Here is a 19277-nt window from a genome sequence, read left to right as displayed (position 1 = left end):
CTGATTTTACTGTGTGTAGTAGATAAACTGGTTTTACTGATTTTGTCCTGTTTGCTGTCAGTATACAAGAGGACAGCAGTTTTCAATTTCATACCCACAGAAAACGATGTCTGCTGTCAGATGTCAATTAGACTATTTCTTTAGGATTCCACTTCCAGTAGGACTCCACAAATAAAAGAATCCAGATATTTAATGTGATTTTGTGACATCACAACCAGTTTGTAAACAAATCAATCATATGTCCAATAGCTTTTCCCAAATGTGATTAGAAATTATATCAGCATAATTTGTACCTTTGTATTTTATTTTTATCGATACATTAAAATCCTACGTTAAACCGTCAACACCAGGCAGGGTGCGCGTTCCCTTTAAGCAGCAACGGTCTTTACGGAAGTAAAACTATTTTCCGGCGGAAGTCAACAAAGGTGTCACGGTGATGCGGATCCCTGCCAGCGGCTCGTTGACAAGACCAGTTTAGCCCCCTTTTTAGCCTGTAGTTTAGCTCACATCCGGCGGATTCGGTGAAAATGTCTTCGGTTTTGTTCTTCAGAAAGTTCGTCAATGAGCGACTGGGGGCGGCCGTGGAAGAAATACTAGGAGCCTTCGAGAAAACAGTGGTCGAGTACGAGGAGCAGCTCGACCGTCAGCGCAGAATGCTGGACGCCGTGTTGAAGCCCGGGATCAAGCCGCACGACAGAGGTTCGTAGTATCTCTGGGTCCCCTGGATGATAAGGGGCGTGTCATATTGGATATGTGAGCTGTATGTTTTGGCTGGTTAATGTGGCATTTACTAATTCTACACAGGTAAGTCACAAGCCACTCCTTGGTCATATCTCCTGGGTTGCCAGGTTGTGGAAAACATATCCTCCATTGTGACTTTCATTTTTAATTCAGTCAAAGCACTAAAAACTGCAGACTTGATGGATTATTGTAGAAATAAAGTACCATTTACCTTCCAAGTATTTTTGATTTAGTGTATTTGACTGCAGTGTTTTGTTGTGTGTACTTATGTGCCTCTCTACTCTTGTTGGAAGTATTATACTGTATAGATTTAAGGCTGCGTTTAACTTGTGTATTTCCATTTTTATGCACCTTTATGATTTTGCTTTACATTTTTTTTGGATACATATGATGAACACTTATGAATAGAGGTTGATCATCAGAAAATGAAAGTGCAATTCATATGAAATCATGTTTCGAGTCAACATGTCACATTGGGCTGTGGGGAATTATAACAACCATTTTACAGCATTTTATCACATTTTGAAGTCTAAAATTTTAATTTGGTTGATCGTTAAAACATTAGGTAGATTAATAGATAGATAATATTTAAATTTTGAATACTCCCTCCACCACTGGAGGATTCATAGCTTTCCAGATACTCCCCTTACCTTGAGTGCTTTTTCTGTTCTTCCCTTCAGACGTATCACAGTCGTTCACCTGTAACGAGGAGGTTCTCCTGGACCAGCAGAAGCTCTGTAACCACAGGAGGAACTCAACTCTGAACCAACACAACCCACAGACTAAAGATGTGCTGGAGGATCTGCTACAAAGGCAGGACCCTGATTTGTTACGACCTGCTCGTGACGGAAGTGATTACACCGAAGAACAGATCTTGTTTATGGATCCTGAACAAAGTCAGAGTGCAGCAGGAAACTCTCACGTCGCTAAAAGCCGAGACCACGGAAGAGGAAGCCAGAAGAGTGCAAGTCTTCACCAGACACCAGAGAACAAACATTTCAAATGTATCTATTGCACAGAGGAGTTTCACGATTTCTTGCAGTTAAAGAATCACACGAGGACCCACTCTCACGAAAAAGGTTTTAACCGTGACACCTGTGGCAAGGGGTTCACCCAGAGGGCTATGATGAGGAAACACACGATGAGTCACACAGCTGTGAAGCCCTTCACGTGCGGCGTCTGCGGAAAGGAATTCAACTGCCAATCGAATCACATCAGCCACATGAAAACTCACACCGACGAGAAGCCGCACATTTGCGCCACCTGCGGCAAGAGTTTCAGCCGCGGCGCAGACCTGAGGAGGCACACCCGGACGCACACGGGGGAGAAGCCTTACAGCTGCGCCTACTGCGGGAAGGAGTTTTCCTACCACTCGACTCTCACCAATCACGTCCGGGTGCACACGGGGGAGAAGCCCTATAAATGTATCTGGTGTGGAAAAAGGTTTGCTATCAACACCACATTGAAAATACACACCCGAGTGCATACGGGAGAAAAGCCGTACACGTGCGACCTGTGCGGGAGGAATTTTGCCCACAACACAGGCCTGAGGTTACATAGAAGGACTCACGCAGGAGAGGAGCAGCAGAGCGGAAATCCCTTTTGAGGAAAGGTTAAAAAATAATTCACGATTTAAAGTGAGATTAGATTCCACTGGGATTAAATTTGTTGGATGTTGAGTCTAGTTGAAAGCATTGTAGAAAAGGTTTAGGTCTGACCTTGTAAGATTCAGCATTTGTAAGTGAAATATAGTTTTTTTTCCTTTCAGAGGTGAGACTGACATGTGAAATTGTCCTCACCTTTACGTAGTAAGGGCTGAGTTTGGCTTTTGCCTCAGTCCTAATTGGGTAGATCACCATAGGAACACTGGCTGTAGAGATTACCCACAATGCAGCGAGTCAATCATAGAAAATAGTATTTAAAAGTACAGAGATTCTTCTTATTCATCATCCAGCTGTAAAATAAGTGCATCTGTATATCTGAAGGATCACTAAACGGACATACTGGATTCACGATAACTACCATGGCTGAAACGGAAAAATTCAAACGTACATTAATTTTAGCAGATTGAAATGATTGATTGAAATATGAAACGGGATTGAAGTGTCTGTTACTTTGAGTGATTGAGGTTGACATGTTTTTGCCTCTAGTACATAATGCCTTTTGTTATTTTGCTTTCTACTTCTTGTCATTACTTGTGTGTAAGATATTATTGTATCATCTTACATTAAACATGCTTCTTTGTCTGTTTATGACTGGATCTCTGTACCTGTTAGACTCAAGTGAGGGGTTGAAATGTACATACTCCACACTGGTTTATAACCTCTTTTGTCTAAGAATTAAAACTATTCAAACATAAAACACATGCAGCACGAATATCAGAAAAGTACATACAATACATATGACTCCAGCCACTGTTTCAACTTTGGGTAACTTCTTATCCTTAGAAACCAAATTAGGCATTGATGATCATAATAAACAGCCTACGATTCAAATCGTGTCTTGATTTTAACGTACCTCGACCGAGTCACATTTTCTCCTTGATCAATGTCGTTGCCCAAGATACCACATTATAAAAATAACTTTAAAAACAACATAGGTATTTTCTCATCTCAGACTTTATTTGTGACTCCATTGTTGAGTCCTTATTGTGGTGAGACACTGCTTCTGTCATTTATAGTTTGCTCAGCATTACCAACAAGGAACTGAAGTAATTGCTTTATTCTATAACTTTCACTAGAGAAAAGTCTGGATTTGAGGGGCTGCCATAACTTTTTTCTTTCTCAGAGAATAGGGTCATTTGTTGTTAATAAGGAGAGGGAGCGTTCAGATTGTGTACCTGTACTTCGTTTCTGACTTTCAGACAATATGGTGAAATCGGTCCCAGTCAGCGCTTTTAATTTGAAAATCCCACCGGAAACAGGGAATGCTCTTCCTCCGGGCGAAACACTTGCCGGTTGAGTTCAGGTGGTTCCGCCTCAAGTCGCCTGCCTCTACGCGGTGGACATGTTCGCTGTGGAGAGTTTGAGACAGTCGATCGCAGAGAGACTCGCCGCAGCCGCCGAGGACATTCTGGGGGTTTTCGAAGTGACGATCTCGGTGTACGAGCAGGAAGTGAAGCGCCAGCGCGAACTGCTGGACTCCGTGTTGAAGCCCGAGATTAGGCTCCGCAGGACAGGTGTGTCCAGTCATCGTGTTCGTTTCAAAACATGGATTATTATACTGCTCACGCCACTTGTATACCAACCAGCAGTCGTGGCAGATATTGTCATGTATTTTTAAGTTTATATATAATCCATGTCAATACTTCCTACATTTTATATATCCTCCATGTTGGTACTTCCTAAAATGTATACATCCTCCATGTTGTTATGATACTTCCTTAAGTTCATATATCCTCCACGTTGATGCTTCCTAAAATTTATACGTCCTCCATGTTGTTACGATACTTCCTAAAGTTCATACACCTCCACGTTGATACTTCCTAAAGTTTCTACATCCTCCATGTTCTTGTGATAATTCCTTAAGTTTATATATGCTCCATGTTGGTACTTCCTAGAGTTTATACATCCTCTACGTTGATACTTCCTAAAGTTTATACATCCTCCACTGATACTTCCTAAAGTTTATACATCCTCCACTGATACTTCCTAAAGTTTATACATCCTCTATGTCGATAGTTCCTAAAATGTATACATCCTCCATGTTGGTACTTCCTAGAGTTTGAACAGTCCTCGATACGTCTTAAAGTTTAAACAATAACTGTCAAAACTTGATGAGTCCTGCCGTGCAACAGGCAGTCACATGATTTAAAAGAAAACAATGTGAATCAATAATGAAAATAATTGTTGATTGCAACCCAATTTTTCTTCTATTAAGGAGCACTTCCTTTGTCGTTCCCCCAGAGCTTGCACAGCAACATGTCTGCAACGAGGAGGGACGACCAGCAGCTGACCAGCAGCTCTGCAACCGCGGGAGGGACGAAGAAGAGCCTCCACAAATTAAAGAGGAGCAGGAGGAGCTCTGCACTAGTCTGAAAGGAGAGCAGCTTGCACTGAAGCAGGAGGAAGATTTCTTTAACTCAAATCCTACCTGTGAGCACAGTGAAGACTCGACTCAGATTTTTACTTGTGATCAGCATCACAGTGCGGCAGAAGAAGAGCCTCCAGACAACAATGCTACAAAAAGGGTAAGATCGGAATCGGGAAGCTTTGGAGTATCTGAACCAAACAATCGGCACCGGATCCCCTTTCAAAGGGGCCATAGAAAGGCAGCGAAACCAAAGATGAAAGAGAGGGGGACCTCAACATCGACTAGAGACGTCAAGCCGAAACTGAAGAAGGAACAGAATAACCAAGAGCACAGACGCGGAGAAAACACAGAATCAATTAGTAATCCTCAGCCCATGCAAAATGCAAAAAAGTGCAACGGCAGCTATACACAGTGTAAAGGTCACACGACTCACGCTGCTGCGAAGCCTTTCAGTTGCAGAGTTTGTGGCAAGGGATTCCGCTTCAAACGTTATCTCACGCAGCACATGTTAATCCACTCGGGGGACAAGCCCTACTCGTGCAGCATGTGTTGGAAGAGGTTCCGGCGTTTGGAGCATTTGCAAATCCACACGAGGAGCCACACGGGCGAACGGCCGTACAGGTGTGGCTTTTGCGATAGGGCCTTTTCTGGCAACTCAAGCCTGACGAAACATGTCAAGTTGCACACAGGTTAGAGGCCTTATCACCGCAGTATGGGAGAATACAGGAGGAAAATCCTTTGGGAAATTCCCAGCGAGCGAGCGACACGGTGTGTTGTTGGTGAGTGTAAACAAAAAACTGCTTCCTGCAGCTGAAGTATCGTCATGTCCTGCCGCCTCCCCGAATGTTCCGGAAATGCTCCTGTTGGTGTGATCTCATCTGATTCGGACAATCTCCTGCTGCGTTCATCATGTGTGAAAGGCAAACTCCGGATCTAATTTTCCCGACATTCTCCAGAGTTCAAGAGAGACTCCCAAGTAAAACCTCGAAGGAGAAGAGTTCACAGGTGTCGCATTATGGACTTGACAGGGTCGTTTATTTAAATCCCTGACTCTTTTTGTTTTAACAGGAATTCTTGCTCTTATTCTTTTAAAAAAATTTTTTTTTACAAGCGGTGTAATGTCTGGTTCTGCATTAAACAAGGATTAATAATGATCACACAGGAGACTGTTTCTAAAAGTAAAGGCAAAAATTAAGAAGAAAGCAGAATGATGGGATGACGATTGTAAAATAAAAAATCAGGGAGAAATCGAAATGGTGAAAAGATCAACGTCATGAAATGTAAAACTGAAAATACAAATTTTGTCTTCATATGAAGTCTATCGTCTATCCTCTCTGAGAAACTCTTAACATGAGGCTTGTCAGGCACCGAGCAAGGTCATCTTATCTGTGGCAAGCCGAAACAATCATTGAGCAGCTGAAGTCTCACTCGAGGTGTCATAGTCGCGGGGAGATGACAACATTACTCGAGGGTGAATACACCACAGAGAGCGGGGACGGGCAGACTGTCACGGGACGCCGAACACTGTGCACCTGTTGATCTGTGTAGCGAATCGGAAGTCTCCTCAATTTTGAGCCCTTATAATAAATACTTCTGCTTGAGACATCCACGGTTTCCGTCTTCCTGAATCAGCATCCACTCCATCGATTATTCCATTTCAGAGTAGACATACTGTGTGAACTTCTTGTGAAAGATGTTTTGAGACGGGCTTTTTTTTGGACTGACATGGTGATATTTTGGACTGGTGCGTAAACTATTGACTTTGAAGGCCTTTAATGTTTTGAAGTTGGACTCAAGGTGCTAAATGACTCAAAGGTTCACAAAACTGTGTCGTCAGTCTTCTCTCGTTGATGTGCATGGCGTGGACAAAATAATAGAGACACCTGTCTGCTCTCCACTCCGGACCAATGAGCGGCGGTAGCAGAACCGCGACGTCACATGCGGAAGTAAACAGAAAACCGTGAGCACGAGACCGAATCTGGAGCAGTTTTTTTCTCCTTTTTTTTCTTTTTTAGTAACACAACTACATCTCGGTTTTAAATCCAGCGATGTCGTCTCAGATGCAGAGCATGCGACAGTTCGTGTGCGACCGACTGACCGCGGCGGCTCAGGAAATACTGGGAGCGTTCGAGGGCAAAGTGGAAGAGTACGAGACGGAACTCGCTCGTCAACGCGGACTCTTGGAAACAGTTCTGAGCCGCGAGAACAAGTTGCCGCCGACAGGTCGGTTAAAATGAGGAAAAAATTGCTTCAATAAATACTTTTACATCACACGGTGTTGAGATATATGCGGAAGTCCCTGCAAGGTTGGAATCCCTGAGCTGCAATAATAATAATAATAATAATAACAAACCAGACAATAAATGAGGCAACAGCACCACCTGCTGGACTGAAGGAGGAATACACCTTTAAATAATCAATTCAATTTTTTTTTTAAAGGGAGCACCTCTGTCGTCCAATGTCATTACACTGTTATAATAAAAACTCCCACTGCTGACGTTCACCAGGTGAACAGCACCTGCTGAGGTTGATATTAGTGTGTGTATTGTAGCAGACGCACACAGACACCGAGTGGAAATCATAAGAAATACTAATATCAGACCATCAAAAAATAGTTCATTGATCCGGTGTGGGGGGAACTGGGTTTTCGTTGCAGTTGCTCCGACCAAGAATAGAAATATCCACTGGAGAATTATTATGAACACGAAAAAAAAAGAGAAGCGTATAAAGAAATTAAGTCACTGCCATTCCTCCTGTTTATTTATACCATATAATTAATCTGAGGCCACTGTTAGGACATTGCTTATTTATTATGATATTACTGACATTGTCGCAGTATTTATATTTTCTCAGATGTATAACTTTATAACTTTTTCTAAGCCCTTTGTGTACGACGTCCCAATTTTCCATGTTGTTTGTTGTGTATCTTTTGCATTTCTTGTGTATTTGTGTTAGTAACTTGGGCCATGAGAAACGCAACGTCGTTCCCAAATACACTGAATGTGGTAATGACGCATAAACAAACTTGAACTTGAAAATATGCATGTTCAATATGTGCATTATACTGTAATATATACAGAAAGAACCCCAATAAGAATTAAAAAAAGATGTAAATATGTATAATACAGTTTAAACAACAGCTGAATCACAGAGACAGGTACTGGGGGTCTGGAGATGAAAAACTACAACCTAATAAAAGTCTGATGTTACTGTAGCCCAGCAGCATCCCAGATTATTATTTTTTTTATTTTAACTAAAAACTTTAACCCGAAAAGCCCAGAAAAGTGTCTTGCAATCCCAGTCCTTGATAGGGGAACTGCTGTCTTTCCAATTTGCATTTCTTCTGATAGTCTTTCTCATTCTCAACTGTTACTCATACTGAATAAGTGCAAAGTTTCATGAGTCTCCCATTCATTTGTCCTTCCCCCATAGATCTCTCACAGACTGTCCTGTTTAACCAAAAGGCGAGTTCCGCTCTGGGCCATCCAGATGTTCCACAGGTTAATGAGGAACATGAGGAAGTGTCCATCAGTAAAGACGGACAGCGGCAACAGGAGACTGATGCCTCTAACTTGACTTCCACTTGTGAGGGACGTGTCCGCAGTGATCAGTCTCAGCCTTTGGACACTGACCAACCTCAGACAGCTGCAGAGAAAGATCCTCTTCCCAGCATCTCAAACAGAGATACATTGTCTGGATCCCACAGGGAGAGTTCTTCAGTATCAGCGCCAAACAGCGACAGACACCTCCTCTCTCAAAACTCTTGTGTAGCTGAGAGCCAAGTTGCCATAACTTCTAACCATGGAAGTGCAACACCAGACAGACACACCGAGTCGGCACCAAATGATAAGAGCAACCAGGAGAGCACAAGGTCGGCCAAAAATACTGAGCAAACATCAGATAAGAAACGTAATGGCGAGAACACTGTGTTAACCAGTTGTACCGAGCTAACAACAACTGAGAAAAGCAGCGGTGACACTACAACATCAACTCGAGGTACTGGGTCAACACCAAAAGAGACATGTAACAAGTTGACTAATATGTCAACTAGAAGTACTGAGCCAACACCTGACCAGACATGTACCGAGTTGGCCAAAACACCCGTTGCGATTACTGGGCCGACGCAAAATGAGAAAGGCAACGACGACAACACAACAAGAACTGAGCTGACACCAAAAAAGACATGTATCAAGTTGACCAACACATCAACTAGGAGTACAGAGATTACACCAAAAAAGAGAAGTCATGATGAGAAGACGACATCAATTGGTGGCACCCAGCCGACGCCAAGTGAGGAACCTAACGTTGAAAAGTCCACCGCGGCCTGTAGCACTGCGTCAACACAAAACACAGACCCGAAAGAAAAAGAAAAGACACAAAAGAAGCCCATTGATGGGAAAGCAACGTCAACTGCATGGTCTAAATCAACACTCGGCAAGAAACGCACCAGCGAGACAACATCAAACAGAAGTACAAAGCCAACGCCACATAGGGATCGTAGCGGAGAGAAAGTCAATGATGGGAAAACATCAACCACAAGTAACAAGCCAGCCGCCACTAAGAAACGTAATGATGGAAACACGACGTCTACGAGACGTAACGAGCCAACACCAAGCAAGAGAAAAAAGGATGGCAGCTCTGACACAACACCAAATAAGAGGCGTAAGGAAGACAGGCCAATGGCGACCAGGAGTTCAACGCGAACTCAAAGTCAGCAACGCGACGATGAGAGTTCATCGACAAACGGAAGCACCAACCCAAGACCCGAGAACAGGAATGATGGGAAAACATCGAGCGACATTGTCGAGGACGACGAAAACCCTTACAAGTGTGACCGGTGCGGCAAAGTGATGACAAATTTCAAAAACTACAAGTTTCACATGAAGTCCCACACCGTCGCCAAGACGTTCAAATGCGACACTTGCGGGAAGACGTTCAGGGAGAGCTGGGATTTGAATAAGCACGCGGTGACCCACTCCGCGGAGAAGCCCTTCAAGTGCGAGGTGTGCGGCAACGGATTCAACCGGCGCTACAACCTGGACCTGCACCTCAGGGTTCACACGGGCGAGAAGCCGTACAAGTGCGCCAGCTGCGACAAGAGCTTCAGCTCGTGCGTGAACATGAAGAAGCACGCGAGGATTCACACGGGCGAGAAGCCGTACACGTGCGGCGACTGCGGGAAGGAGTTTGCGGATTCGTCGTCCTACAAGATCCACCTGCGGGTGCACACGGGCGAGAAGCCCTTCAAGTGCACCGAATGCAAGAGAAAGTTCGCGACCCGGACGACTTTGAAAAGGCACACGCGGACGCACACGGGGGAGAAGCCGTACAAGTGCAACGTGTGCGATAAGGCGTTCGGTCACAAGACAGACCTGAAGGGACACCTGAGGATACACACCGGCGAGACGCCTTACAAATGTGGCACCTGCGGGGAACAATTCTCCACCTGGTCAAAACTCAACAAGCACAAGAGCGCCCACACAAGTGATGCAGAAGGCACCACTGCTTAGATAAAATGGCGATTATGGCACAACATACTTGATAAGAGTAAATGAATTGCACTGAAGTAGAACTGCTACTGGAATTGCAAGGGTTCATTTTGTTTGAAAAAGGCTTTTCACTGATTTAGCATTTCATTCCTACAGTTAAATGTTGTCTGTCCGCATCGACTGACAGTTAAAGGAAAGTGCCAATCGATGCAGAGGAACCAGAGATCTTTCCTTTTTTTATTCCGTACATTCTAATGCCCTCCGTCATAATCTGTTGCCTACATTTCCCACGATAAAACACAAATGTTATGCTGGTTCTGGCTGATTAAAGTAGCCTGGAGCCGCTTGCTTTAAGCGGCCTCAGTTTGTTTCATTATTGTGAGCAATTGCTCACATTGGTTGTTGATAAATGTATATAACTGTGTGATTTTTTACCAAAAGTCGGTATTGTGGGAAAGCTGATCTGCCTGCTACTTGGGCAGATGTGGAAGATGTGTATTGTCTGTTGTCCAGTGGCTGCCTCTGATCTCATTGCAATTTATGAATCTGTGGAACGAAACAAAAAAGGGAGAAAAGAACGAAAAAACCTGCAATAATGATTTTTATCTCTGGGATTGAGATGATTTTTCATGTTCATGTTTTTTTCGTTCTTCAAGTATTGTATAGTAAATAGTATTTATAAAACAATTTGTATATTTTTTGTGTAGATAAATAACAGCTGCTGTCTGAGGTATAACACCTGATCAACAGGTGACCTACTTGTGGGTCCCATTCTGCCATCTGGTGGACATTTATAAGCCTGCATCATCAAAAGTTATAATTTTGTTGACAATATTAATTTTAATAAAAAAACTACTCTATATTATTTTATTTTTTAATCCTTAACATGAACATGGTCAGTTAACTAACTTGGTGAACTGTGCTGGTGATTGCCAAAAGTAAAATGTCACAAAATATTTCAAAGTTAATAATCTCTTTCACATCCTGTGCTCCGTGCTCACTACTCCCATTGTGTATATAAACACACACTTCATCATTCTTTAAATCTTCCCCTCCCTTCTCTGTTCTACATATACAGACACAATGAAAGGATCAGTCAGTGCAAAATATTATGTTACTGCAGAGGTTGCTGTCAGATATCGGAACAAAATGTATATGTGCGCGTACAGCTGCAGTACCGTGGGGATTCACAATGATAACGGTTGATTAAAATGAAAGGAAATTGCAGGGGCGGACTCGTGTCTGTCTGTCGGACCACCTACCCACCACCGTGTACTGTACATTCATCAGTCTGTGCAGTTGGTAATCAGTGGGTCCTGGTTCCAGAGCTGCAGTGGCACTTAGGGACCGTTGGCAGCTCACAGGTGGGTTCATGCATCACCAAGCGTGTGTTTGCACAGCTGGTTGCAACCCCCCTGAAACTCCCCTGAGCCCAACCTCCCTCGGCCAACGTATCCGTTTCAAACAAATATGTGTAATCATCATGGAGGACTCTGCTGGGTTTCATTATGTGACGAATGACCGAGGAAAACCGGAAAACAGAATCAAAGGGCATTACAGTAAAAAAAAAAAAAAAGAGGTTATCTTTACCTTCTGTGTGACTTGTACAGTTTATCTTTCCAAAAAGACTTTAATGATTATTTTCAACCTCCATTCAGACCACAGAGATGATGGACTCTTCTCACAGCTCTTACACACTGTTTGACCTCGACCATGTAGTTAACATCTCAACACCTGCTTATTTCCCTGCGCACACTACAAACACACACTTTGTCACTTTACATCATTTTCATTGCCACAGTGTACAGGGATATATGTATATATGTGCATGTCTTTTAATTCAGCTTAATTTTTTTTGTTGTCCTGTGGTTTTTCTGCTTCTCATTCTTTTATTTTAATTTACTGTCTTGATGTTTTTGTATTGGTTTTTTTCTCATTTGCTTTAGTAGTGTAAATGCATTTTGCGATGGTCCTCAAGTTTCCTGTGTCTTTGTAAATTCTGTTTTGCTATATAATTACAGATCATATTACTACTATTTATTATATATATATTTTTTGTATTTTATTACTGTGTTTGATGTAAGGTGACCTTGAGTGCCATGAAAGGCGCCATTAAATAAAATGTGTTGTTAGGACCCGAGCCACTGACAAGGTCAGACGCGGACCTATTGTAATCATAGGAATTCTTCTTCTTCTTCTTTTTCTTCTTCTTCTTCTTCTTCTTCTTCTTCATAGTACAAGGGATTTGGCTTTGTGAGGCACTGAACCTGCTCTGATTTGCCTGGAAATTTGCACACGCATTAGAACTGGTGAAACATTTGATATTATTATTATTATAATAATATATATTATTATTTCATTACATTACATTCATTTAGCAGACGCTTTTGTCCAAAGTGACTTACAATGAATGCATTCAACCATAAAGATATTACTCAAAAGTGCAAGAATTAAAAGAGTACATAAACATTCATCAAATAGGCAGAGTCGCTTATTTGTAATGAAGTGCTTTTTAAATTTATTTCTAATTTTTGTGTGTTTAATATGAACACATTTTAATGACATTCTAGTCCTGTTAATATAATGCACCCAGGATTTTGATGCATTATATTTTTCTCTTGGATGTTTTCGTTGTTATTATTATTATTTCAATTATATTTAGCTGTAGCCTCATTTATGGGTGAAAACAAACGATGCATTGAACTCTCCACGGTGACAATTCAGTCTTTTTTTTCTTATTAAAGTGTGCAGATCATCACGGGGACAGCTCGAGCGCGCCACGTCTCGTATGACCGACTCTCTCCAGGGCGCCTTGAATGCACCACGCGCCTTTTCACCTTTCACCTTTCACCTCGGCATGGCGCCCTCTGCGTCTTCCCTGCCCACGTCACATTGCGTCTGTCGCGCACCTGACGAAGGTGGACGGATCGAACCCGGATACGACTCACCTGAAACCAGCTGTGGACCACAACCCTCCACCCCCCGTGGTGTTGACATCAGCCGCTTTGCTTCTCCCCAGGTAAGAGCTGTGTGTTGGTTCATATGCAGCTGATGACAAATGATTTTGAGGCTGTTTTTCTTTTTTTCTTTTTTTTTAAACTTGTGGTCAGCTGCTGGCTGCAGTGCTCGTGTTGTAGCCTTGTTGTTGTTGTTGTTTGTTTGTTTTTCATTGGAAACAATGTACATTTCTTGTGGCTGAACTTGTGTTGTCCCTCAAGTGAATCATGATGTATTCCTGATGTTCTTTAACACAGTGCAGACGAGTTATTTTTTTATTTATTTATGGATGCGTTTGGTTTGGTTTGGTTTTGTGGCGCATTTCAGCCCAAGCTGTGCTTCACTGAGCGCGTGTCACTTATAGCATTTGGTGAATCATATATTGGTTTTGATGGATTTCTGTGCGAGTGCAATGCAAAAGGCCTAAAATCAGCTCCCTGTAATTTTGTGGAATTCATCATGTTGCTTGTCACAGTCAGTCACATTCACATTAGACACTTTTCGTCCGTCCGCCTGCTTTGCCTCTACTTCAATATCCACATTCATATTACATTCATCGGCACTCATCCCTTCATCCATGTACTAATGGTCATTTTTATATTTACATGTCACCTGTTGTGCTGCAAACCACCATCAAGGATGAATGCTTCACTTTGCCGCCACGGCCCTGCTCATGTTCTCGCGCTGTGTGTTTGTGTGTGTGTGTTTGAGTTTATAATGATCAACCTTGTCTTTCTTTTGTTTATACATCAGAGAAGGTTCAAGTCGACTTTTACTGTCATTCTTCCTCACACTGCTGAATTACATGTTGTCTCTCACGAGCCAGAGAGCAGGAGTAGTGCAACAAATCATGCCACATGTAAAGATATCACCCGTGCAGTGTAATCACAGTTAAAAAAAAAAAGGTAGCCATGCTTGGCTGAATAAATAATGAAGACTGAACAGATGTTATGTGATGGATGGAATCTGACAACTTGGGCGGGGAGGAGAAGCCGTCGCCAAACCTCATACTGCTGGTTTGTCCGTCCATCCATCCGTCGTCTACCACTTAATCCCTTTACGGGTCGCTGGAGCCAATCCCGGCTAACACAGGTTCACCCTGGACAGGTCGCCAGCCCATCGCAGGGCCACATACAGAGACGGCCAACCGTTCACCTTCACATTCACACAAGTTATCAATTTAGAGTCTCCAATGAACCTGACCCCATTCCGCATGTGTTTGGACTGTGGGAGGAAGCCGGAGAACCCCGGAGAGAACGCACGCATACACGCGGAGAACATGCAAACTCCACACAGAAAGGCCCCGGTTGGTTTGGACCGAGGCTCGAACCCAGAACCTTCTTGCTGTGAGGTGGCAGCGCTGACCACTACGCCACCGTGCAGCGCTGCTGGTTTGTGTTGCTGTGAAACCCGCGGCCCCCGGCGGCAGTGGCACCAGCGGCCTGCGTGAAGCGTGGGACCGGGAGGGGTCCTCCATGACGGAGCGAGGCTCTGCGGACACAGTGCCAGCCGTCCTCACTGTGTGTTGAAGGGACTCGAGAGTTTTCAACTGTGGAGTGACAGGATTTCCGGAGCCAGTATTGACAGTCATCCACCACATTGTTTCTCTCCACGCTCGTGTGACGCACAAATCCTGCGGGGGGCGCTTTTCAAATAACGATCGTGGACAGAAAATTCAGGAGGATTTTTATCTGCTGTTTATTTCCATTGAAAGTTATTGCGTTTTCCCCTCGGTTAATCACATCCCCAAACAAAAAGGAACCTTGTTGGTCATTAAAGAGATAAAGTTTTACGTGCTGGCTGTTTGCCAGTCGAGTCTTTAATTGAGAATGCGGCGCTAGAAAGCCGATAAGGTTTTATCACTGGACACGCAATCGCATTTCGAAAAGCGTGGGAGGTCTGGAGGTCCTGTGCAAACAGCTTCCTCATCGATGGCTGAAATTTTAAAAAAAGAAAAAGGTCTTATTTTATTCCAAATTATGTTTTCATTAGTTTTATAATCACCTGAAACTAAGAATTGTGCGTTTTCGTTTCCTCAGTATGAGGATATCATACTGGTGCCAGCAGAGCTCCTTTAAAAATAACAACACAACACTAAACTTTAATACGCACGCACACACGCGCACACACACGCACACACACACACACACACACACTGCAGCGTTTGAGTTTCGAAGTATCGAGGGGGAAGCCCCCCCCCTTCTACATCGTTCTTTCCAACGAGGCTAGTGGGTCAAAAATGGACACATAAAAAAAGATGAAAAGGCGTTCTGTATATTTAACCAAATTAAGTAAAAGCTTTAAAAGGATTTATTGAAAAATCCCCATAGCTCAGAAACCCGTGTCTGCGAAATCCATCATGGCTTTCACAAGCGCTGCCTGGCGATTAGCATTGGCCGGAGCGCCGGTGTGTGTGCACTGCAAAATCAAAACCATATCCACTCTCTGGCCAGACACGCTCTGGTGCTCGCAGAGAGTGTCCCGGCCGCTAAACCCCCGTGATTTATAAACGTTCATCTCACCACAGTGGCCGAATCAAAGGCCTGGGAAAAGAAAGGGGGACGAATTAACAGGAAGTAATTTAGCTTTTCGAAGGGGCCTAATTTCGAAAAGCCGCACCATTCATAAAAACCCACGGTGCGTAATTATGTTTTTATAGCTGCATAAACTATAATGTTACCTAGTAATCTCATGGTCGCTAACGCTGTAATTTCCGAGACCCCAGTTTTTGCTTTGGCTTTGTTTGTTTGCGTTTTGCGCGTAAGAAGTTCCGCATGTTTTTCAAATCTGAGCTCTAATTTTCACAGGATGTGGTGATTTAAAAAAATTTCATTTGTGAATTTGCAGCCGCGGCCGGCGTGCAGTGAAAGTTGGCAGCAGGTTTGGTGACTCACATGAGCCCTAAAAACTATTGATTATACTTTTTAAGCCAAATTAAAAAGTGTTTCACTCTAACAAGCACCATGTCTGTTAGTCCTGTTGTTTTTAGTTTTCTATACTTTAACTTCAGTCAAAAGTCCATTAAACATTGTTGAACAGAATATTCGAATTTGAAAATATGATGACACATGTATGATATTTTGTAAGATGATATAATATTGACCCTTAAGAGTGTTTGTGTGTGTGTGTGTGTGTTACGATCTCTGGTAGTATTGTTCACGTTAATATAATATTTATGGTTTTACACTAATTTGCGGTCAAGTCTTGATTTCTCAGGTAAGAAAACGATATTATGTTTATGCCAAAAGGTTTATCTATTAGGTTTCCATCAATATTATGACCTGAAATTGCACATATTGTGATTGTATCGACATTGCCCATTTCAACTAAGTAATATCCATACGGAAATGGTCTCATTAATCTGTCAGTTTTTTTCAATTAAATGATTTATTGTCTTGGGCGGACAAAATGTGCAATAGACAATTTACAATAATATGATATGTATTAATAATAATATACTGAATCCTCATATTTGAGAAGCTGGAACGGGCAAACGTTCCTGTCACTCCTCAAAATTAACAATTTTGGTTGCAGTAAGAGTTTTGTCTGTTTAACAGTTTTTGACCTGCTACTTAGCAAAACAAATTTGATCTATAAACACATGGTGTAGATGTATGTGGTCTAATAAAGAAGAACTAAAATGTTTGAAAGAAAGTCTTAATGGTTTCAACCTTGCTCTGAAGCTTTTTCGACGGATGACGCACAAACACTAAGGAGCAACAGAATGACTCATGCAGTGTTTCCAATAGGCGCAGGTGCATTTTCTCAAACAACAGTATTCAACTGAAAAAAATGTCAAGGAAAGAAAAAGAAGTGTGGGCTTCTACCAACATCTCTGCTGTAAAAAACTGAATTTTGAACTATCTTTGTCTTGTATTTCTGCCTCATACAAGCATCAAAGACTATCTGTCTATGTAACTCTATGTCTATGTCTAATTCTCTGTCTGAAAGACTCCAGCTGCCGTTACACCAAGGCTATTGTACGCGGTACAATGGCCAAGGCAATATTTCTCTAACATTATTATAAAAACATTCAAGAGCTCCGGGAATAAATAGATCAATCACTCAAATGTAATGAAAGACGAGAGGTGGGAGTTTAGATTTTTCATAAAGGAAAGAGAGGAATCTGATTGTTTCAAGGTGACATGACGTCACAGTTAAAGAACGACTTTGTTCTCGTCGTAGCAGGAGTGAGCATCATTTCCGTGGGCCGAGACGTCACCGGTTCCCTGTGGGCCGCGATGTAAGACAGGTGCTCTAGTTTCAACCCGGCAGCCCGAGCTCGAACGTAAACGATGACTCCAAAAAGTGCAGCTCACTTGTTGCAATAAATCACAGCATCACAGAAATAATGGTGGAGATCTAAAAGGGGCCTTTAAATCAGGGTATAGGCGGAGAAACTGCAGAGAGGAGAGGAAGCACAATGCACCCGCCTGTGCGATCAATTGGATAGCGATGAGATCATGGGTGCGAGTCTTAGCATGTAGTATGTGCACATGGCAGAGCTGCAACGACGAACCAATACTGGTTAGTCAGTCCGCAGCAGTTTTTTTTATAATTACTTTTTTTTTAGGGCATTTAAAAAAAAAAAAAGGCATATTACTGAAACTTCTCACGTGTGATCATTTGCTGGTTTTCAACAGTCCCCTTCTTCCCAGGTGAGTGTATATCTTTGGGTTTTGGATTTCTGCTCCGAAACGCCCCAAAATATTCAATTTATATCTCATAGAGCGCTGTCCAGGAGTCTCTGACTTTTTTGAAATCCTTGAACTTGCTGGAACCAGAAAATGAATGTCAATTTTCGCTTGAAACATTACTCAAACAATGGAATGATTATCACAAATAATTGGAGACAATCAAACCGAAAACGGACTGGTTTCATCTTATATCATGACGTGAAGTGACAAAAATATGATGCACAAAGTCATCCTGAAAAAGAAAGCTTAAAGGTCTTATATTAGGAATATAAATATAGATATAGATAAATTAAATATATTTACACTTGTACCAGTTGTACCAGAAGACAGTACCTGCCCTTGGCCACCAGGGGGCGCCAGTTCACTGGTTTACTGGGCTTCCCTCTGCCACTTGACTAGAGTTTGTCAACGGGATCAGGATTAGAATGGAGACACAAATGAAAATCCCATTATATGTTTGGAAATAAAGGAAACCAAGAATTCCAACCTTTGTCGTTTTTTCCGCTGCGTGTGCGTGGGTCAGTACTTGCTTGCCTAACACATCACACAGTGGACTTCCTGGCGTTTGTTCGAGGCCCCTGTCTGTGGCGTGTCCGGGCCGTCACACCAGCAGCTGTGGGGGAAGCAGAGGTGAGCTGCCGAGGTCGTCAATCTTCCCTCGGCTCACGATGGCGTTGGCTCGCTGTCCGAGTGACGCGACTTCAAAGAAGAAACTCCTGTCTTCAGATGGAACTTGTTGCCGTCACTGACTCAGGCTTGGCTTGGCCAGCTGTTTCACACACTGTGTGTGTGTGTGTGTGTGTGTGTGTGTGTGTGTGTGTGTGTGTGTGTGTGTTGGGGGGTGCGGGGGTGGGTGTGTATGTTTCATCTTAACATTGACATTAGTGGGCCACCAACCAGGAGCAATGACTGACACCTTTTGGATGAAGTTGTGTGTGTGTGTGTGTGTGTGTGTGTGTGTGTGTGTGTGTGTGTGTGTGTGTGTGTGTGTGTGTGTGTGATTTTTGAAATGTACATTTCAAACAACCTTATGACCTTGTGCTGTCACACACATTAGCCCATTTGCTACAGTTTCCATTCAAGTCCACATGAAGCTCCTCTTGTTTGAGTTGTTAATTCTCACAGTGAACGTCATATATATATGTGTGTGTGTGTGTGTGTGTTTGTGTGTGTGTGTTTATTGCTGTCGAAGGTCACGAGGATTGTAAAGTCGATGTGTTTCTCAGTGAATAGATTCAACATGCAGCTTGAGTCTCGCTGTGCTCAGACAGGAAATCAATCTGGAATCTTTTTACAGACCAGAGCAATAAAATATATATAT

General features: G+C 42.8%; 1 protein-coding gene across 1 annotated transcript; it reads left to right on the top strand.

Moving 5' to 3' along the window:
* Nucleotides 1-418: 418 nt before the first annotated feature.
* Nucleotides 419-11124, top strand: LOC118313929. The gene is made up of 6 exons (XM_047329297.1): nt 419-699; nt 1422-2344; nt 3709-3919; nt 4647-5464; nt 6792-6996; nt 8206-11124. The coding sequence occupies exons 1-6, from the start codon at nt 528-530 to the stop codon at nt 10281-10283; spliced, it is 4407 nt and encodes a 1468-aa protein (XP_047185253.1). The 5' UTR covers nt 419-527; the 3' UTR covers nt 10284-11124.
* Nucleotides 11125-19277: the final 8153 nt, after the last annotated feature.

This window comes from Scophthalmus maximus, chromosome 19 (assembly GCF_022379125.1).
Source record: "Scophthalmus maximus strain ysfricsl-2021 chromosome 19, ASM2237912v1, whole genome shotgun sequence".
Taxonomy (NCBI): Eukaryota; Metazoa; Chordata; class Actinopteri; order Pleuronectiformes; family Scophthalmidae; genus Scophthalmus; species Scophthalmus maximus.
The sequence above is the reverse complement of the archived record's forward strand: the minus strand, read 5'-3'. Positions and strand labels throughout refer to the sequence as shown.

Bases quoted from the DNA above. Each gene is read 5' to 3' on its own strand.
- LOC118313929 (XM_047329297.1), top strand. From the start codon at position 528: ATGTCTTCGGTTTTGTTCTTCAGAAAGTTCGTCAATGAGCGACTGGGG. The intron at 700-1,421 runs GTTCGTAGTATC...TCTTCCCTTCAG, and splicing joins GATCAAGCCGCACGACAGAG to ACGTATCACAGTCGTTCACC. The intron at 5,465-6,791 runs TAGAGGCCTTAT...CTTTTTTAGTAA, and splicing joins ATGTCAAGTTGCACACAGGT to CACAACTACATCTCGGTTTT.